Here is a 22960-nt window from a genome sequence, read left to right as displayed (position 1 = left end):
AGAGAATGAGTCAATATTCTCTCTTCTTGTCCATCTGACAAATTGCAAAGCCTCAGATTTTGTAATGACATGAGCAGGCAAGGCTGTCTTTGACAGTTTACTTTGTTAAATACATCAGGTATCAGATGCTGCTTGACATTTTTTTCTTTCATTACAGGCCACCAAAAGCCTGCTAATTTTGTGAGAAGCAAACTACAAAGGAGATCTTCTTATTTATAAATTGAGAAGCTGGTTTCCCAGCTGTGTCAGTGCTAGAGTAAGTGTGCCACATCTTAGAAGGTAAGTGGTCCATGAGCTTGTTGGATGGATGATGCCCAAGTAATGTCACGTGCTGGAGGCACAGTGAGCTATAGTTGATATGGGTGAATCTTGGAACATGGAAACCAAATGAATTATAAAACCCTTCTCATTACTGTAGCAGTCCATTTAGAGGAGAAAAAAATCCTGGCTATTTAGAATATATAATGAAAGTAGAGGACATACATTGAAGTCTTTGGTGTGAGAGATTAATGGATCAGACTGAGAAATTGTTTCCCAGGTAACATCTTATAGTTCATACATTGCATACTATAAGGTTTTGATCCAGCTTTTCTTTGCCTGGCTGTGCATGGTGATGTGTTATTTACTACTTTTGCTTTTTGTACAATCAACCAGACAGGAAGAAAGAAATGGTTGGGAAGTGCATGAAATGATAGCTTTCTGGTGTGGTAAAAAGAGCAGTAGGGAGGCAGAAGAGGAAAAATATGTGCCTCTGACCCATATGCAGAAGTCCCAAAACATTTTGCTTATGGCTTGTGTAACAGTGAATCTCATGCAATTGAGTGGGTGGCAGCCCTGGCCAAGGCAGAGAGGGTGGAACTAGACGATTTTTAAGGTCTCTTCCAATCCAAGCCATTCTATGATTCTATGAGATACTTTAGTTTTTGAACAGAAGAATGAAACTAATGTTTGGAAGACTGATGTTTCTGATTCTCCCCTAGTCCTGAAGAAGGGAGACACAGGGAGCATTAAATCACACTGCACTTTTAAACATTCTTCTCTCATTCCATGTTTAACAGGAAAAAAATGAAGTTGTTCAGTTGCATGAGAGTTGCTGTCACCTTCAGAGACATACTTAAGACTGTAGGGAATGGAAAGCAAAAGAGCAGTGGGATAACCTCAGCAACACCACAGAAAGAATGGAATCAATTTTCTTGAACAAAGGCAAGGATCCTTCAGCTCTGAATCACACAGTGTGAATTTCTGAAGAGTCACGTGGAGATGAAGAGAGTGTCGTACTTTAAGACTTGAAAAACACTTCCTGACTTCTTTCTTAAACAGAGAATTTTCAAGTTTAAGATAAGACACGTGGTATAGAAAGATGATGACAGGCTTGTGCCATATGGAAAATAGAAATCACTGTTTTCATAATATAGGGCGAAGCCTCAGCGTCAGCGGTACAGATAAGGTCAGTATAGCTGTTACTGAAGTTCATCCCACTTAGCATGCTGAGATAAGGCTTCTCACAGCCACTGATCCGTGACTCTGAAAGGCAGGAATATTAGCAAGTGGCATCTGAAAAAGTTTGTATGGTTATGAGAGCTCTGAAAAGGGAATTCAGTGTGCCCATTACCTATAGTGTCGGTGAGCACCCCAACTGCGCTGGTAAAGGCCTAATTCTGACTGATTTATGTCACTGTCCATCCAGGTTCCTGACCCTCCCTGTTCAGTGATACTAACACACCAACCAGAGGGGGTTGATTCCCTCACCAGTGGTACTTATCCGTACAGCAGCATTAGGTATGAGAATTAATCTGTTCCCCAAATCCCTGTTTGAGCTGTTTGTCAGCTAGAAGACCAAATAACTTACAGTCTGCAGTAAGATGTTGAGTAGTTTCACAAGGCTATGGATCACAATGGTTATTGAAGCCTGGATGTTTTGGAGGTATGCAAGAAAGCAGGCTGCAATAACTGACACATATCCAAGAAAACACTTCAGCTGTGCTAAAAAGAGAAAAGGGGAGAGTGACAGAGGCCAGCTCCTTCGTTACTCCCAGATGAATATCAGCAGAATGTACACAGGCTGTTTCAAGATGAGAGGAGGTGCTATGGTTTTGCAGGTGTATTTTTGTATTTCAGTCATTTCCACCTATTTAGGTTTTCTGTCAGAATGCAGCAGAAACTTGGCTTGTTTTTTGTCTTTGTTCTGTGGTTTTGCCTAGGGGCTGACATGCATCATCACCCAATTTCTGTCGTGCTGCAGACCTTGCAGTATGGGACTACATGCTGTGATCATTAATAAGAAACTCAAAAAATTAGGGGAGATTCAGATTTCCAGTGCAATCTGTCTTTTGATGTAGAGGTCTGGTTTCATCAGTTTCTACTGAAAGTAAAATAGAATATGTAGGTGTAGGTGAAAGAAATATAAGCACTATTGTATAATATAAGAAATATAAGCCACTGTTTGTACATGTAAAAAGCAAGTGATACAGGGTATTAGAATGGTTCTAGATGCCATGAAGATACAGGCTATTAAAAGTCATCTCACAGTTGCAGTGACATACCAACAGGAAGAGAAAAAATGAGCAAGTAGGATACATCAGAGAGAAGGAAGCATTTCCAAAGGCTTCTAAAACATATTGCCTAGACTGAGAAATGGCCAGAGACCTGGGGTTAAAATAGTTGCTTCTAGATTAAAGGAAAATATAATATTTACATCTCTAGAGAAGGTGACATCTCTGGTTTAAAGCCATCACTCCCTCCTTCCTGGATCAGAGAGAAGGAACATCTGCCTGTGAAATCTCCTGTGTCTTTCATGGTATTAATATGATTTATACTTGCATAGCTTGTGAGGTCTCATTGTATCATGCTTTACATGTACATTTTTCTATAGTGACAGTTCTGTATGTTGAGCACAATACATATTGCAAGTAGAAAGCACCAGCTGTGCTAGTTTCAACAGTGAATGGCCTAGCAGCCACTGATTTCAGTGCAGTGCTAATCAACAGGGTGCTACAGGGTGGTCAGGAAGCCAATACATTTTCATGTAGTTTATACACAGCAGAAACATTGCAAGCCCATAAGCTCTGAAAATGCCAAGTGGGATCCTATGTTCCTGAGAAATATGAATTAACACATCTTATAACTACTGCAGTGGAAAACCTTACAATATAGTACACCTCAGTGCCTACCTTGATGAGTAACTTTCTTCTCATGTTGTTGCAGTTCTCATTTGCGGCTGCCTTGGACTGGGCTGTGCTGGTGATGACACATGGAGGATCAGGTGGGCTGTCTTCTGTCTCTGATGTGCTTGGCAGTTGTGCTCTAGGGCAGCAGTCAAATTCCTCTTGACCCCAGCTGGTGGAGATCTCAAAGGGATCGGGACATTTCTCGTCGGGACTTGATCCATCATCACTGTTTCTGGCACTGCACAGTATAAGTGATCTTGAAATAGAGCGAAACTTTCTTGACTTCCTGTTGCCAGCATTGCTCTTTCGATCCATCTTCAGAGAGCTGGTGGTGCTGCTCTTTTTCCTATCGTTCTCCCATTTATGTGGCATGATATTTTCAATAACTTTATCTGCTTCTCTGTTGCTAAATATCCTCCAGGAAAGGAAATATAAAATGTAAGTTGTAATATATCCCCACTTAATAACCTACACTACTGAAAAGCCCTAATGAATAAATCGAATCAACAGAGCCTTTCAGTGTGCTAACAGCCACGTGATAGCTCATGACTTGCTAATTCTGTTTCTGTGCAGTGCTCTACTAAATTTGCCTTCACCTTTTCATTCTCTTCACATGCTCCCCAAGCACAATGGAGTGCTTTTAATAAATGTTTTTGATGCTTCCATTGTGCTGCTTCCCTTTGGCTTCTGCTGAATTTGCATGTTGAAATCCCAGATTGAAAAAGAAGATACTTTAAAAGCATTATTCTATCCAGCTAACATTATCTGAACAGAGGAAGCTCCTTTTGAAGTTTAATTCATGAAACCACTATAATTCAAAGAAGATTAATCAAATTGTCAACGTTAAGTTCTCTGCCTGGCACATCTGATTTGTAAGCGGCTTAGCAGAAGTAGATTTTAGCCGTGAGAAGGTAAGGAATGTCAGGAGCTGTAAAGCTCCTACCTTTGCAGACCAGAACTCACTTAAGACTCACATTTGCCAGTAATGCAGAGATCCAGTGAAGCACTTTAGATGTGAATAGCTGATTAGGGATTGAGCTCCGTAAGGGTATATGGCTCCAATACATCAATCAAAAAAAGTTCCATTACAGGAATGGTTTGTTTCAGTGTGTGATGCAGCAGAGCAAATTAAGAGAAAGTGGAAGAAATGCTATACAGTCAAGATTTGGCAGAGGTTGGAGCTTTTGTAGAATAAAAAAAGTAATGAGCATGTTAAGATAACGAAGGGGAGCTTTGTTAAAAGGGCTTCCTTTTTCTCTCAAAAGTTTTGCAGAAATGTTTTGTTAGGTATATGGCAGCAGTAGAAGAAAATTTCAACGCAAGCAAGTCTAAACCAATCACTTTGACTTACTCACTTGATTTTGGTGTCTGTTTGTTGCAAGAGCTTTTCTATTCTCAGTATCTGATTGATACATGTTGAAACTGAAGGATTTGTGTAAATGAAAGAACGCTGTGTTATACTGAAAATTGAAAATGGTTGCAATTTAAAAAGGCATTCTCAAGTATACCACTGAGAAAAGTTTGCACAATGCTTTACAAAGCGGTTGGCTGCTTGGTTTTGGGTCTGTGTAGAATTAAGTAGGAGCATCTGCACTTTGTACCCAAAATGTCACTGGTGATACAGAAACAGAAGGCAGACTTTCTAAAGGCTCTGTACAGCCATGACAAGAAACATAGGCCTGCAAGTTCTGACCAAGCCAGACCTATATAATAAATCATAAGGATTATATTTTTCACTTTTTGTGTTCTCATAGAAATAACAACAAAGAAAAATATATACATAGATGATAAACACTATGCAGTTGAGTACCCATCTGAAGGAGCTATATGGCATTGCTGGAGAAATATACAGTTCAGTGTGAATCAGAGTTTGTTTGGATTTATAAAAGTAAAAAATCGCATGTAGGTTTTTTCAGGAGGAGGGAGGCCCCTTTTTGCACCAAGGCCTACAGTCCTTTCTGGTGTATTTGACAGATGATGCTCCCATAGCTTTCAAGTATAAGTTACTGTCACAAAAGTCCTAATATTGCTCTATTCCCTGATGTCTCTTCCCGAACAAAATCCCTACGGTTTCAAAAACTCATGCTAACATTTCAGAAACTTCTCAGGATTCCCAGCAAGACGTTTTCCCATAGCAAATTTCAAGTTTGAACATTTCTAGAGAACATGTCAAGTTGAAGAAAATCATTGTGTTTTCTGCCTTTCTCCTGTGTGTCTTTGGGAACTTCACTGCTGATCTGGAAGAGTCTGATCCCACTGGGTAGGAACATCGCAACTGAGGTCACTCGGCTCCCAGCCTTCCCACTTTGGCACAGCGTATTTTATTCAGTGCATAGAATCTTCTACTGGTTTTTAGAGAATACCTTCTCTTCTTATGAACAACATAATTTGCAACCCTGGCCAACTGCAGCCACAAGTGTGGATGGAGGACTGCCCAATGCTCCCTTTGTGGGCTGTAGGCTCAGATGTCCTATTCAGCATGAGCTCTGTGAGGATGCAGAGGGAATGGGGAAAAGGTTGACATAGAGCTCAGCTTTAACACATGGTCTTTTTGGTTGACTTGCAATACTATTTCTCTAGGATTAATCTCCTTTTCTGCAGTATTGAGAGAAGTTTGTTTTTAGAGCCTCTATGGTGAAACTTAGTTTGAAATGCGGAGATGAAAAGTGCAATGAATTACATTAGAACAATAATTTTGAAAACTGAAATAGGAAGTTGTTGACATAATTCAGTATCACAAGCTTGCAATTTTTGTATGTTTTTTCATTGATTACATTAGTTACAAGCTGACTGACATTTATTGCCACTAATATGTGAAGACCTTCAAGGTTTACAGATTTTTGTTGACTGTGATTTTAGCATTTTGGCTAGCTCAAAATTTCAGTATACCATAACTTGTATGTATTTTCAATACGTGAGTTACAAAACCTGCTTATCTTGTGAAGTTGGTGTTGCATTTCCTGCATGTCTTGAAGGCATCTTAGAGGAAAATGAAATCTGGCCCACTGAACCAGAGTGTGGACTTGAGAAAAACAATAGGATTGTCAGGATGAGGGGAGCTTCACAGCTTGCTGTCATATTGCGGTAACTTCTGCAAGTAACTCTCCTCAGCATCTAGGTAGAAAGCAACAGAGCTAACTGGCCATGGAACATGCAGCACTTGAAAGTCTGCAAAAGTGACTGTTGATCCTTCTGTGGTTCTGGCATCACTATTAGATACGAGCAATAAGTGTCAGAAATGAGCCTGAATTGTGCATTCAGACCTAAACAATCTTGCCTTCGGGGAAAAATTAGAAGAAATAGTATTTTTCATTCACGGATTTCTGTGTTGTACAAACATTAACTGCACTCTTGCTTCCCTGAAGAGAGAGAATTTTTAAAGAGCCATTAAGCAATGGGTAAGCAGAGGACTTAATAGCTTAATGGTCAAAATACTGCTCTCTGGAGACTGGTATGCTAGAATGAAGGATGGGGAGAAATGCGGGAGCCCTTCCTCACTCTGTCTGAGGCTGCTGAGCTTAAGAGCATCAGTACCAAGCACTGCCATCAGTAGTAAGTGCTTCAGAAGGTGTATCTGACTATTTCTAAGCACCTGGGATGCAGGGCATGTAGAAGCACCTGTTGAAACAGGGAAGGAAACATTGCTGTAAGTGCACTCTTCCTTCCCACCCCCCCAGCAATGCTCCTGCAAAATATTACCCTCGGCAGAGAGAACATCTTTTTTTGCCATGTTGCATCAGTCATTTCCCCTACCCTTTCCCTCACCCCCATCGGAACTCTGTTAGCTCAAAGACCAAATTTAACCCTGATTTACCAGGTATCTCAAGGAAAGCCAGCAGCTGCAGTGAAAATAAACCCAACAGACCTGGAGATTTCCAGTTAAATACCTGCTTTTGCTCCTAACTAAAACAGCATCCTTTCCAGGGCTGCTGGTCCATAAGTGACAGAAATACGGGAGGTACCAAAAACATATTCTATACATTTTTCAATAAAAATATCCAAAAATATTATTTCACACAGAAAACAATATCATAAGTGCTAGAGAAGCTTTATGATTCATTGCCATATTCCACAAATTTAATTCAATGGGCACAGACAATTACTTCAAAGTCAGTTCTCCAAACCATTCATCTCTTCCTCCTGTGCACTCGCTGCTTGTCATTTTCTCTTGCCATTCTTATACCTTCAGCATGCCTGATGGAAGTTGTCTGTGGTTTGTAATGCAAACCAAATGTTCTTTCTCTCTCTCTTTTTTTTTTTTAACCCAAGCTTTATTTTTCCAGCTTTAAGTCTAAAAAGCCTTAACTCAGTCTGTCTTCTGCAAACAAAGTAAATGATTTGAGCAGTGCCCATTTGGTTCAAATTTTTGGTTGGATATTATACCAAGCATTTACAAGATGTAAATAATTTGAAGTAGCTCCCAGGCTGAATGGGAATGCATTGCTGTTAACCATGCAGTAGGAAAGTTAGAACTTTTTCTTTACTAGCAAGACAAGTTTTATGTTACCAAGTGCTAACAGCGTGATATCTTGCATCCCATTTTAATCTAGATCTTGTGATCTCCATCAGATTCATTACTGAGCAGTACTATTAGAACTGAATTGTTGCAGAAGCCAACGATTTCCAGGCAGTAGGAAGAGCTAGAGATTTGGAAACACTCTAATAAAAGAGTAAGAAACTCTTGAGAGCTGAATTTACAGTTTAAAAAAACCTCTAATTCTTAAATAAAAATGCAAAAGGAGGAACTTACAACAGCGAGGCAGACAAACCTGACTCCTGCAGAAGGCTGTTCCTCTTCATAGGCCTGGCAAAAAAAGACAGAGTGAATAATTGAAAACACACTCTGATGGTGTCACGTGGTTTGGTTTCAGTAATTCTGCTCAGTACATTGGAACGGAGCTATTGTTTCCTAATTGAAGAAAATGTCAGCAAGGATAGATAAACAAAAGCAATGGGATGCAGTATTGGGGAAACTTTCCAGTGAGCTCCCAGCTACCCATAGACGACAAGGCTATTTAAGGAGTTTGTGTAATTTGTTTTTACCCATCTCTTTCTGGTCCTAGGATTGATGGGGTCCCAGCATGCTGAACCTACTGGGGAGTGGGGGGGAATCTGTGCTAATCAAGTGCAGGATTTCCTGCTGGATGCTGAGAAGGCAAGCATGTTTCTTGTAATTTTTAGCAGATATTTTAAACATGATGCCAGTAAGAATTTCATAAGCAGTTTCTGTTCCAGGAGCTACTTCTGAATGCCAATCCTTTGTATTTCTCACCATGAAGTGGCACGGTCTCTTTAACCAGCCAGTTCATAGATGTTCTCCCGTTGATGTGCTGAACTGCAATTTTGTGATCCAATCTTATCAAGGACTCAGAAAACTGAAAACTCATCAATTAGAGTCTGCTCTTCTCCACCTGTCAATTCCCAGCTCTTCTCACACAGTAACAACTGAAACATACTTTCAGTCGTAGAATCCTAATATCCAAACCGAGCCTTTGCTGGTGCAACTTAAGGCCATTACCTGCTGTCTTACCATTGTTACCTGGGAGAAGAGGCCAAGACCCATTTTGCTACAGTCTCTTTTCAGAGAGTTGAGTAGAATTGATAGTTTACATAGAGAACATTCCCAGGAGGTGTTCCTGTTTCAATCAATTAGTGTTAGCTGTCTCAGAAGTTTTTGAAAATGTACAAACTCCCTGCTGTGAGTTGTTCCTATCTTCCATTGAAAGCAGCCACACGTGTTGACTGTTAGGTTGGATATTCACAAAGATTTCTTCTCAGAGTGGTGATGCAGTGGCACAGGCTGCCCAGGGAGGTGGTGGAGTCACCATCCCTGGAGGTGCTCAAGAAACATGTGGATGTGGCACTGAGGGATGTGGTCAGTGGGCATAGTGGGGCTGTGCTGGTGGTTAGACTGAATGATCTTAGTGGTCCTTTCTATCCTTGATGATTTTACGACTCTGTAATTTCCAGGAAAATATGAAGAAAAACCTGAATTTTACATGTGGCCCTGCCTGCTCATGGAAATGGGCAATGAAAGTATATAGACACCTGCTACGCTTTGTATTATGTAGCCTGAAGATTTTGGTTTTTATTGGTCTATCACTAAATTCACAAAGGAGAGAGTTTAAAATGGGTTGTAAAATTTTGCTTACACTGTCTCATGTTTAGTGGTCTCCTGTGAGATCTAGATAAAATGTGGGCAGTGAATACGAGCATCTGGTCTGTGAGAATGACATATCAGGGCAAAAAGTGCAGCTGAAATCTCTGCTTTGTGCAGCACCTGCTGTAGCCCTGAAACTCTCTGCCCCTGATAATACAATTGTGACTAATTTATATTTAAAGCGCTTACAAAATGAAAAGAATTTGGCATTATTTTTCCAACAGATAGGTTTTCAGGGTATGAGTTTTAACTTGGGTGACCGTAAATATGTAATGTTAGTGCTGCTTTTTGAATGCTAATCCTATAGAAGAGCCATGATTTTGATGCTGAGTAGTGAACAATGGATATCAAGTAGCTTTCCTGGAAAGACGGAAAAATAGGGATATGATTTTATGCTTTAGCAAACTGTTCCTCACTAAGCTTAAATTGAGAGAATATTGGCCTTGTGTATAAAATGAAATTCTGTACCGTCAGTACCACAAAATCGAAATATCTATCAGGAAGCAGAGCTACGTACTGTTTACCATTGAACTGCCTTGCACTGCAACATACACGTTGTTGTTTAGCAATAGGGCACTCATTCACGTAAATTCTTAACAGTCCCCATGTTTTGATCCAAGCTGATTGAGCTGGAAACTCAGAAAGATTGGAAAGCTTTTTTTTTATTATTATTATTATTATTCCCATTGTCATATGCTATTGCATTTCCTGACTGTGGGCTGAATTCTGTAGTCCTTAAGCCACTGGAAGTTTTGTTCATTCTGAATCTGGATTTCTGCCAGAGCCAGCAGCAGAAGCAGAAATATCACAAGGAGGGGCTGTATTTTCATGATGTTTCACTGTAACCTTTTGCAGTTTTTTTCCATCTTCTCTGTACAGTAATTGTTCAGCGCCCAGCGGTGAACTGAAAAGCACATTTTTAGAAGCCGTAAGGAAAAAGAGACAGAGCCCCTCCTGCGCCTGCTGTGCTGTGCTAATGGTATGCTTTAATACTGGATCCTGTGGTCAATCTTCATTACATAGCTAAAAGGAATCATACCAGGAAAGGGGCAATAAACACTGATCAGATGCTCGAATTTTTTATGAAAGGATTGAAATGATGTGGACTCTTTCCACTGAAAGGAGCTGAACTGTAAAAGGTTTATGAAATAATAGTTGTTATAAGGAAAGTCAGCTGGGTTTCTTTACTGTCTTCTCATGTAAGGGACAAGAAAGGAAAAATGCAATAAAGTGAAGAGTTCAAATAAATAAAAGGAAATACTTGAAATCTAAAGCACAGTTAATATGTGGAACAAGAAGCTAGCAGAAATGAGTCCTCTGAAGTTAGCTGTTTTGCCTTTGATTTCAGCAGGACAGAGATTTCACCCCAAGAGATGAATAAATGAAAATATCTGCAGTTCAAGGAAGAGAGCATGCAGAAGGAGCAACAGCTCTTGCTGCAGAGTAAATGTCCAATGGTACCATTCCCAGGTAGAGCAGTGCTTCTGTCCTGGGTTAGGAGACACTTTTCTGACATCTGGTGTTAGTCTGTGATGGAAGTGAGAGGAGAACTAGAGAAGCCACTGAACGTATTGCTTATGAGTTCTCTCTCACCTAGAATCCAGATGTGTGTGGAGCCAGAGCAGATATGGGAGCTGATCCCTCTTCCCCTCAAATTATTTTCCCAATCCAGAGATTTGGATTCTAGGGGACAAATTTGCAGACTATTCAGTACTAAATATTTTGCCTGTTGCTACTGGTGATAACCTTTTCCAAAAAGGAGCATATAAATTTAAGCGGAACTTTTGCATTGGGCAAATCTAAGTAATGATGGAACACAGCCTCAGACCTGATTTCTACCCAACCCCATACTTGTGATAATAGGTGAAGAAGCCAAGAAGCCAATAGTTTGAGGTATGCTAGCTTTTGTCCTGTCCTTATATTGCTCTGCAAACTGATGAATTACAGAATCATGGAATGGTAGGGGTTGGAAGGGACCTCTGGAGATTATCTAGTCCAACCCTCTACTAAGTATGTTTTTACGGTAGGTTATACAAGAATTAGTTTTATCTTAATCACAGACACAATTTTCACACGTTGCCTAGTCCAGAAAGCAGTTATGTTGCACAAGACAGTCCATCTTCTCATTGCTAAGCCAGGACTGGATTAGTCACTTCAGTCTTGGGTTGTGAAGCTTTTACTCTGCCTCCCATCCATCAAAACATAGCAACGTAGGAAATGGTATATTTAATCATCCTATCAGCACAGTTCATCCAGTATCTCTTTCCAGCAAAGGCTAGTGGCAATTGCTTCAATAGAATTAGCTTAGAAAAAAATAATCAGCGTTCAGGAAGTGTTTCTTCTGAGTGCCTTGTTGATAAGAAGAGGCTGACACCCTGCGGTTTTGTGTGTATTCCAGAATTGCTGGAGCTTTTTACATTATGATTGGATAGCATTGTTTCAGCAGAAGCTTATGAGGCCCATAATGGATGAGTAGTTGCAGTTTGTCAAGTTAGGTAAAGCTCTTTCCAGTTCCTTTCATCACTTAGTACCTGCTTTTGCCAGGAAGCACAAAGAATTTTCTTCTGTAGATGAAATGAATCTTGTGTTAAGTAACTGTAATTTATCCACTTCTGTCTTCCATTAAGTTTTGATTATCCAGAGGCAATGAGTTTCATGTGTTATGTAAAAATATACTTCCTTGTACTTGCTTCAGATTTGCTGCGTCTAGGATTATTCTAGGAAAAATGCCCTGCTCTTCAAGCCTTTGTAGAATCCTCTTCTCATTGATCTCTTCACTGATGTCATCCTTTATCTTCCACATACTTCTGTCTTTCCTTTGCTGCCCCTCCTTTCCCTCAGCATCGTGCTGCTTTCATGCATTTGGATCTCCTCCTTTTTCTTCAGATCCTTTTTTAAGTCCACTTCCTTTTGCGAGCTTTGTTACCTGACTCTTTCATAATGGTATCCAGCTTTGCAGCCTCTTCTGTTTCCAAGTGAGATGCCTCCCTGTGAGTTAGTCAAGGTTCCTGGGCCTTCTATTCCCAACCACATGTGCGTTGCATGACATGCACTCTCACTCTCTCTGACATTCTCTATGCAGTATGTTATTCTGTGCATACAGTGCTTTGTTTACAGAAAAGTATCCCATGTGATCCAAAGAAATACTGCATTAAGAGATTATCTAACTGAGCAGTAACAGTGGAGTCAGCGTGAGGAACACTGACTGTGGCCATCATATGGTAGATGAGGCCTAACAAGAATCGTAGCCTTGGAGCAAAGTGTTTTGAGTTGTGCTTATTTAATATTTTTGTATTGGATCTTATAGACTATGCATAAATGATTGTGTTCATCTTAGAGAAATACTACAGGATATTTGTGTTTGAGCTATGAAACTGCTAAATATCAGGTACTGAAGACTAGATCTGTCTATTTTTTTGTAAAGCCATTGACTGATACAGAGTTCACAAGAGTAGTAAAAACATTGCCTGTATGTTGTCATTCTAATTTAAAGCAAATATTTTTAAAGGTTATGACTTTACTTCCTCATTCTGCATTTCCAATCACATAGTGTTCCTTTTTCATCTGATTTTGCATTCCTTCTGATTTATAGTCCCCTGAACTGTAAGTTGAAATAAGGGGCCCTTTAGTTTGAATGAAAGGGGAATTATTAATTGCCAAAACTATGATTCATTGAGCAAAAAAGTAAAGGGCAGAAGAAAACTGAACTTAGTCTACATACAAAAATCACATGAAAAATTTCTCTGAATGTTTCATAAGTTCAGTATTAGAAGGTGTATTTAGATCTGTCTGGTCTTCCATTTTATTGTGAGTCTTCGTTGGGTTGTGTCATATTTGTTGCTACTGCGTTTTGTTTTATGCCTTGAGAAGCCAGATATGAATGAAGGGAAGTATTGAAAAGATGAATACATTTCATCTCTCTGAGGATATTGGCAGAATTTTCTTCTTTGCCACTTTCAAAGCCCAATCTCAGTCTCACTGAAGGCCTGTACTTCGCCATCCCTTAGCATGTCATAGGTAGTATGCGTGGTCCTTCTTGGTTGCTGGCTTTGATGAATCTTGGTGGGGATTTTTGTTTCAATTTAGCTTTTTCAGTGGTTGATGAGGAATTATGTAATCTCTTCTTCTTAGATATCTCTGCCTAAATAAGATGACTTTACTGCTTTTATAGATTGTCACTTCTGTTGCAAGGCTTTATAATTATCATTCCTGATGCCTGGCAGAGGTAAAGCTACTTAACACTGCCACTTCTCTGCACAAAGTCTTCAAGACCCTTCATGTTTCTGCTGCTTTATCACTAAGTCTGTGACAATTAGAATGAGACTGAGCTGATGGTTTTTATTTGTGGCATTGAGGATACCAGCATAAAGTTCCAGTGGCAGCTGTCTTGCTCTTCACTTCTGTGCTGTAGCTTCTAACAGTGGTATGAGTCACATCCATTACTCACAAGCATTATTGTTGACAGCAAGATGAGACTAAATTATCTCACAGGTTTCTTGTGCTTGAAACTGTATAATCTGTCGCAAAAAATAGCTCCCTGGTAAGACACAAAGCAGAATGACTCTAGTGCTTCACAAGATCTGATGACACCCTGCCTGTAGGTGTGACAGATGATGCAAGAGCCAGATTTAGCATCCTAAGCACTGAGGAATCTCATGTTTTGGGGAGACGGCTTTTCTCCCATGCTTTGAGATAAGCCTACAAATTTAGAGCAGTGCCTGGTGTTGAATAACAGCAGCCAAGAGATCTCCTGAGGATTCCTAACATTGGTTTTACTTTTTTTTTTTTCCCTACAGAATCACAGATTTAATGCTCAGAAGATGTTGTTACATTGAGTTCATCAACCTGACAAAGAGAAGTTTAAGCTGTAATTCCTGTGTTGATGATAATGATTTCTGCTTCAGGTAGAGCATGTATTTTAGGATAGCATCAAATCTGGATGCAAAGACATTATCTCACTAGTCTTGAGAACTTGCTGTATGCACAGATAGGCTGTTAGTTGCTGTTTCTTTCAAATGTCTCTGTATCCACATACTCATTGGCTCTTATTTTGACATTTGTACATTAGAGCTTGAAAATTAATGTTTGGCACGTTAAAGACCTTCATCACTTCCCCAGCATTTTTATTTTACTTTATTTTTTTAAAATTAGTGAGGAGGAGGGAATTCAGGTGTCATGAAACTTTACTGTGTTTCTTAACATTTGATTATTTTTCTACTTTTGTGACATTCTGTTTTAAAACTGAAAAACAACTGTTGGTATCACAGTGTCTGTAGTCCAGGGCTACCAGATAGTGGGTAAGTAACCTCCATTACATTAGGAAGAGCTTCCTTACTCCGTAAGAAGCCATTATAACTCACATCACTGCTACTATGTTTGTTTTGCAGCTGATGTAGATGACATTTTCTGGTGTCCTTTCTTCATGTGTGCTCACTTTTTAGTAGGAATCCAGAGAATATCTAATATTCTCTCTATAAGAAATAATACAAAATCCTGTGTCTCAGCTTGAATTTCCCAAAAGGAACAGTCTTTTCTGGAATTTCAGTCCCACATAATTGCCCTACATCATGTTCCAAGTCAACCACGCAACCTGGAACTCAAGATTTCTAGTTTGGTTCCCTTTCCTTTTTCTTCAGCATCTTCTAATCTGGTGATAAGTATTGTCATTCAGTTTGGGAAGTGGACCTTCAAAGATACAACTCAAATAAGAATTAGAGGGATAAGAATACCCAGATTTTGGGGGGTTACTTATAACAAAGAGGAGTTTCAAAGGTTTGGGTTTGTTTTTTTTTCTTGTTTGCATGTTTTTGGTTGTTGGTTTGAGGGTTTTTTTTTTTTTGAAGGGGGGGGAAGGAGAGGACCCCTGTTTATGGCCAAAATGAAGGACCTTTATGTGTAAAATAGACAAAAAGATGTTAAGGTTTTGTCAATATCAGTTTGAGCTCCCCATTAATCTTTGTCAGTTGCTTAAAGTATGTGTAAGTGAACCTCATCAACCATGTCTAACACACTCCACTCACTCCATAAAGTGGTCACACTCTGCCACAGCCCAGTTTTTGGCAGAGCACTATAGTGGAGATCTTCTAGATCTGATAGTGACCTGAATATTGGACACTGGATAAGTTTACTTCCCCTCCTGTTCTTGATCCCTGTCTGTTGAAACGAGTTGTGGCAATCGCCTTCTTTCTTGGATGGGAAGGGATAAAAAGTATTATAAGATAATTAAATTGTACTCTTTTAATTAGACAATAAAACAACTCTTAGAAAACAAGTATTTGTTTCTGTCAAGTAAGGATGTCCTGTACCAATCCATCTCATTATGCAGAATATATTGCATACAAAATTCATTCTATATGATAATTCTGGAAACATAACAGCTGACTGCATCTCCCCAGGGGCTGCAGGCCAGGAGGTGTGTGCTTGGTTCTGAGCATGCCAGCTGCACAGAAATGAGGTTACAGTGGCTGTACAGACATACATCACCAGTGTCGGTGTGTTACACCAGACTGCATGTTTTTTCTGTAGGCTCATGCTGCATGAATCAGCTACTAATGAGGTCCATAATAAAGGAGACCATTAAGTGAACACTGCATTAATAATGTTGGCAAAGTCCCGAGACTACAGGCGTTATTTATAGCATATGACTAAACAAATATGCATCTCCTTTGAGGCTGAGACTCTGGGCTAATTTACTGATTTCCTGCACAGGCTGGTTCATACGGAGATTTGAGTAAATAGTGCATTTGGATGTCTTGTTTGGAAGTATGTTTTGAAACACTAATCATATTAATATTGAATTCTAAAACGGATTGGAAATGTGTGTGTGTTTTCAGAGGATTACGTTGTGCCCCTGTCCAGTTCTTGTGGAAATGTGTTTTTCTGCATTGCTTCTTTAAGAAAAACAGAAGATTTGAAGAGTACTGCCTGCAGCTACAGAGCTCTTGAAATGAGCAGAAAGGTTCGAAACAGTTCTGAAAAATGATGAGCTTTAGCAAAAGCCAAAAAAAAAATTACATATCCTCTTCTTCACATCCTGCTTCAAAATGAATTCCTTTTTCTTTTCTTTTCTTTTTTTTTTCTAATGGAGATTAATTGCTATTGAGAGAGAATTGAAGATTTAAATGCATTTGAGTAATGAATCGCTTGATTTATGCTTTTGTTTTTTGTCTGCCTCAAATACAGCAAGTTTAGAGAGGCCTTCAGAACTGCAGGAAGCTGCAAGCTCACAAAATTCCCTTGTACAGTCTGCTGATTTTATGTGAGTCAGGAGAAATAGGAGAAATATTATACAGCAAAGTGAATGTGTCCTGAACTAAGATACTTCCATGCACAGCATCTCTCTTTTAAGTAGTAAGGCTGATCATTCAACAACTTCCTTCAAATTTCTCACATAACTTAAAAACAAAACACCCATGACAACATATAGAAAGGCAAAAATACAGTTTGGGAAACACCCCTGCTTTTATATCTTATCTGATTACTCTCCTCATTTAAATTCCTGAATAAAAGCAGTTGAAAATGATACATACTGACATGTAGAAACAGTTGACTGTATGATGCCCAAATAATTTGATAAGAAAATATCACTTACCATTGCCAAGTATCTTCTCACTTAGGTTCATTATTATCATCCCCTCTTAGGCATGGAATACACAGCAGAGTCAGCTCCCGGCGTGTTGAACACTTGACAAAATAATAAATGCACTGCAACTCCACACTGTTTGGATATTTGACTGTAGCTCCTGAACACTCAAAGTGACTACTCAATATAACAATTTTTCCTTAGCAGAAAATGCCTTGCTATTTGCCAGCAAATCTTTAATGCTTTAGATTGGGTATTTCCAACTACCGCCCTACTTGCGAGGCAGATGTGTATAAAAGAGATGTTATTTCACTGAATCAACCACTGAGATCGTAACCCTTTTCCTGTACCACAAACAGAAATGTAAAACCTCAGACTTTCCTTTTGGACTTCACTGACTTGTGTCTGTTGTAAGAAAGCAAAACACAACTACTCCAAAGGCTAATATATGGAAAAATGTGTTAAAATGTTTTAGATCATCTCAATACCTCTAATTCCTGCCATTCATTGGTTAACTGGCTCGTTCTGTGTTTATGTAGTTGCATGGTACAAATACAACACCTAAACTCCTTGCCCAAAGTTGAAATGATTCATTTATTACTCTTAGCCCAAAAAGAAAGGGGGGCAGAGGGGGGAAGAAGAAAGAAAATACACAGTGTTCATTTAACCCAAGTGAGTGAAAACGCCTTTCATAAGCTCTGCAAGGGCTTGGGGAACTTGGTCTTGGGTGAATAAAGTCTGTGTAGTGGAGCAAATGGTTTTGTCCCAGGATGACAGAAATTAAGCTAAAAAAAAAGATAAAGTGGGACACTTTTGCCTCTTGAAAAGAGGATAATAGGAAAGGAGGTGCAAATGGTTTTTGTATCAGAGTGCTTTGGGGAGGGGTTCGCTTTTTTGGGGCAGGGGAGGAGGCAGAGGGAGCAGGGCAGGACGGAGGAGGTGTGTTTGTGGGGGTTCTTAAGTCCCTGCCAGTGATCTGTGTTCTGAAATTACATCACTGGTCAGTGTTAATTTATGTCTTTTTGTGAGGTAATTACCTTAAATACATAGTATATAGAGTTTTCCATCTTCTGAGTGCATATAAATATGAGTTAATTAAATGTTATAGTCACTGTGGAGAAAGCACAAGAGGGACCGTGACTGGGGGCCGTACTAAATTAGAAGTGGGGACCAAGACTAAATAAAGACATCTCCTCTGCTACATTGCCTATACTGGGGAGATCCATATGATAAGCCACTGTTCCATAGGACATACCAAGCTGATTTCTAATATTGGCTGTGGACTCAGTCAGTTGCTGGGAGAAATCAAAATGCAATGGGTAGCCCTTGTTTCCTTGTGTCCCAGCCACAATACGAGTACCTCTAGCACAGCTCTGATGGGACAGTGTTATTCTGCCTTCATTCATCATCCAGATGGGCATTAGACTTAATCAAATTCTAGCACTAACAGCTTGTTTCAGGACCACAGCTGGAATCAGCATGTCTAGACTAGCACTGATTTATTCCTGGCTCCCAGACCTATGTGCAAGCTACTATTCCATATGCTTTTTGTTAGAGGTAATAATGCCATTTCACGGCATAACTTTCTTTTTTCTTTCTTTTTTTTTCTCTTCCCTTTTTCTTGAAATTAGAATTTATTTTAATATGTGGGAAAATGCCCTGCTGCTGCTCTGGATGAGACGGCTGCCAATTCTGCTGACACAGAGCAAGCTTCCAGATAAACAAAATAAAGTTCACAAAGGAAACAGTTAAATTTTCTGACTGCCGTCTCTCTGTCACAGAAAATGCTAAATGCATTTGTAAGTTATATAAAACTGCATCAGTTCATATTTTCCCTTGCTGGTTTCACAGCCCAGGGACCTAGTGACATCTCAGGCTCTCAAGAGCCCAGTCATAAAAATACTCTGCAGAAAACAACACTGCCTCACTCCACACCCTCCTGCTGCAGGGCAGATGAGTTTCCCATTTTCCTCACTTACACTCAGACTAAACAATGTTAAATTTACCAAATCTGACATCTATGTTCAGCAAGCACTCTACCCTAGGAACCACAGAAGTTGAGGTGTATCATGTCCATAATTCACAGGACAGCATTCAACCTGTCACATCTCTCTGCCATCTCTCCTGGCCATTAGGAGAGATACTTCTGTTTTAATTCATACCTAAACAATGTATGCATTGAGAACGGATGGTGTGTGTGTGGAAGGGTTCTTCTGCTGTAAGTTAACCTCTGGTTTTATTTTTTCTAGTTTACTGTCAGTAGTAAGCAACAATGTTAAGCACATCGTACCTGTCTGTCAGCGGTCTGCAGAGCATGGAGCAGCTGCCTGCTGCGTAGGTACTGCAAGGGAGGTTGTTGATGGATGGCCAGCAGTGCTGATCATACTGACAGCAGAGCTGAGGGAGCTAGGGTGATGAGCTGTGCCTGCAGAGAGGGAAAAGGTGTCATAAAGCCATGTTGGGAGCAGTGGGGTAATTGGTGAGAGATGGTAGGAGCAGCAGAGGGTGGGCCAGGTGTGGTAGGTTTGGGTGTGAGGCAAGGAGAGACGTAAGGGGTGAAAAGGGGAAGGATTTTGGTTAAGGTGCTGGGCTGGACTTGGGGGTATAGGTTAAGTTTGAATAGAAGGTGATGGGTACAGCAGCAGCTGAGATGAGAAGCACTGTTGGGTTGGGCCTTGTATTGAGTTTATGGGAGAGCAGAGAGGAACTGACCCTTTTGTGTTGGGAATAAGAGGCAAATGATATCTTTGTGGCATCACTGTTCATCCATTCATCTCTATAGATATGACAATGGTAAGTGCTTTCGTCTGTCCTTATTTACAAATTGGTGAACTGAGAAGCAGGTAAGTTGTTTAGAGAAGGATGATCTGAGTGATGTCACAATTCTGACACTATTAAAAATCTTTCATTTTGTAGATGTTTACCTCTGCCTTTAAATCCCTTTTAATTCCCTTTTTCCTGTGTAAGGTATTTATTTTCATAGAACAAAAGCAAAATAAGCTACTCATAAAATGGAGAATATGTTATTGATGTATTTGATGGTATTGTTATTATTTCCAGCATTATTCTTCAATTCATCCTTAATACAGCCTGACATCTTGTTTGCTTTTTTTGACCACTGCTGTGCACTGAGCAGAAGTTTCCATTAAGCTGTCCACTGTAACGCCTAGATCTTTTCTTGAGTGATTTTGCAAACCATTAGTGTATATGAATAGTTCAAGTTGTTCCTTTCATTGCACATTACTTCACGCTTACCTACACAAAATTTCTGCTGCCATCTTGTTTCCCAGGCCCTTAATTTTTTTTATTTCTTAAGTATTGCTTTTTCTTGCTGCTTTGGCACTGAGGAAAGAGCTTGTGTAGGTCTCAGACTGCTCTAGCAAATGGAAATGAGAATAGGAGAGAACCTGGAGGATGCAGTCCTTAGTGTGCACCAGGCCATCCACCCTTGCTGTGGATGCAATCTGGGAAATGGATGTGTTGTGCTAAAAAGCACCAAGAGTGAACAGCTGAGCTGCTGAATAAAGCTTTAGAAGAGCTGCTCTGTGTCCAGTTGAATCAGAAGTACAGTTTTCAAAAAGCTGTTCGTAGTTAAGCTAATTAGAGCATTCTGGAATGTTTATTCTGCTCTGTGCAATTTACCACAGCAGCAATGAACTGTTTGGGGCATGGCAGCTGGCTTTATTTCAGCAGATAATACTCTTGTAACCAGTTTGAGAAGCTATGTTTCTATTCAGTTGTTTTTTCTCAAAAGCATGCCCATTCATTCGTATGTTGCATTAATGTCTTTCTGGATTGGAAGAATGTAATGGAACAATTGGTAAAATTGGATAAAATAGATTTACCACCTTAATGGTTTGTTTTCTTTCCCCCAAGTGAAGCTATTGATGATAACTCCCAAGGTGATGCCCTGATTGCTCTCAAAGTGCAAACATGACATAGACAACGAATTCACAGCCTTTAAACCCAACGCTTTGTATTCCATGACCAATGGCTTTACCTTATCAGGATCTGTTTGCAGTAATGGGAACTATATGTTCAAACTATATTTAACTGTTTCAAAGATTTATTTACTCGAAAGCATTCTTTCAAGTGAACATTTTTAACTTTGATCAACACGGGAGAAAATTATCAACACAAAACTTCACAGATAGTCACTGAAGAATATAACTATTACATAACTATAGCTTTATTTGACCATTAACTTGGAAATATGACTCTTTATTGTTTATTTCTGTGGAGAAAATAATATCTGTTCACCTGCAAAAGCTTAATGTTATCTTAGATTCTCTCCAGATAGCCCTACAAATTTAAAAACCATCCCAAACAGCTTTCGTTTGTTCTTGTTCTGTGTAGTTTTGGTTTCATGGATGAGTTTTCTATATTCTTTAAGAACTCTTTCACTACCAGTTCAGTTTCACCTTCACTTTCCCACCCTCAGGAAGCATGTCGTGGCCAATAGTGCTGTTCATTGCAGGCATGAAAACTGTGCCTGATGAATGCTCCTTTCATGGCATTTACGCAGGAGAATTGTCCTCAGTAATTACAGTGTTCCTTTAGAAAAATTGCCCTACCTCAGCACATTCAGATGTTCTGCGTTGTCGAATAACTTGAAACATAAATCATTATTCTGCATTTATACCAATTCTGACAACGTCTTTCTTTACAACGCGAAACTTGCATTATTATAGAAAACCCATAATTGCTATATGCTACGTGGGCTGACCAAAAAACCTTCACCACTTGTACGTAACACTTCTGAAACCAAACAGCTAACAGCTGTGCTGTGTAACAGGGCCAGTGGCTGCTAGAAATCAACATTGCCTTTTTTCTTTTTGTGATGAATGAATGTTCTGTTTTCAGACATGGTCGCTTAGATGAAATGGTTATTCCCCAAATCCTTGTTAAGCTAATTTCATAGGAAGCAGGAATTTGTGTTGGTGTTTCTGAATTCTGTGTTAAGTCTGGTGTTCAGTAGAAACCATTCACAACTCCCAAAGTGTGATACTGTTTAAAGCACTTCAGGACAAAATTCCATAACCGCCTAACACGGCACTACCAGTTGATATGCACAGTTAGATATTAATTAGCATGGGACAGAGGAAAACATTGAAATCCAAGAACTTCTGAAAGCATCAAAATTCTCAATGAGCAGTGAGAACAATAAGCTATGCTCTGCAGGAGGTCATGTACTGCAATTATTGAAATAGCGCTCTGAATTGTTTTTAAACAAGTGGTTATTTGTGTATGAGAAAAAGAATGCGGGGAAAAGAAAACCGATTGAGAGAACTTTTGTCATGATGGAAGTTAGCAATTTTGTTGTTAATTAAGCATGCAAAATCTGGTGTGATCTGACAGCATATATATGCAGAAATCTTTTACAGTACATTTTAGAATTCCATGACATTTATGAACAATAACAACATTTTCTTGGCAGTATTTCTGTGGTGTTCTTATAAGCACCTACAAAACATCCACAAAGCTGTTTCCAGTATCTTCTTTAGGGAAGAATTATTCCCACTTATCAGACAGGAATACTGATGCATAGATATGGTAAATGAGAGGTGAAAATGTGCATGACATAGGTATGACCAAGTGTGGAATAGAAGACTGTTACATATATTAGTTGGGGAAATGGAAGGGGTTTTCAATTTGCTTCAAAGAGTGACTGTAGATTCAGTGATCCAATGTAGAGGATTCTTGGCCTTTGATAGTCTCTTTATTCTTCATCTACTGCGATCGACAATCCAAGATGGTGCCACAAAAGCAAAAGGCACTTACAGTGCGTTGCCTGAGATCTGTCGATTTACCATGCATGTGGAATACTAGTCCATCCTTGTTTTTTGTATTATTTTATTATGGTTTATTATTTTATTTCTGTCTCTTCTATATCCTGAAGTAACAACCAAGCAGTTGTTTGGGGAAAAGTTTAAGGTTCATCAGGTATAAGAATGAACTTGGTAAGCCATTCAGCTCCATTCTCTGGGTGACTGCCTCATCCTCTGTTGCTCATTCCTGGGCTCACTGAAGATGTTACAGCTGGCCACTTTC

At 39.5% G+C, this 22960-nt stretch overlaps 1 protein-coding gene and 1 long non-coding RNA gene across 3 annotated transcripts in view; one reads left to right on the top strand and one right to left on the bottom strand.

Moving 5' to 3' along the window:
* The window catches only part of IL16 (interleukin 16), a 28162-nt gene extending 24522 nt beyond the window's left edge, over positions 1–3640 (bottom strand). For both annotated transcript variants that reach the window (XM_048955791.1, XM_048955792.1), the window contains exon 1: positions 3171–3640. In XM_048955791.1, coding sequence (XP_048811748.1) covers positions 3171–3539 — 369 coding nt within the window. In that variant the 5' untranslated portion in view covers positions 3540–3640. The remainder of the gene's footprint in view (positions 1–3170) is intronic.
* On the top strand, positions 1686–16258 carry LOC125698015 (uncharacterized). The gene is made up of 3 exons (XR_007379046.1): positions 1686–1779; positions 3205–3262; positions 16161–16258. It is a non-coding gene; the product is annotated as an uncharacterized LOC125698015 (long non-coding RNA).
* Positions 16259–22960: the final 6702 nt, after the last annotated feature.

This window comes from Lagopus muta, chromosome 10, assembly GCF_023343835.1.
Source record: "Lagopus muta isolate bLagMut1 chromosome 10, bLagMut1 primary, whole genome shotgun sequence".
Classification (NCBI taxonomy): domain Eukaryota; kingdom Metazoa; phylum Chordata; class Aves; order Galliformes; family Phasianidae; genus Lagopus; species Lagopus muta.
The sequence above is the reverse complement of the archived record's forward strand: the minus strand, read 5'-3'. Positions and strand labels throughout refer to the sequence as shown.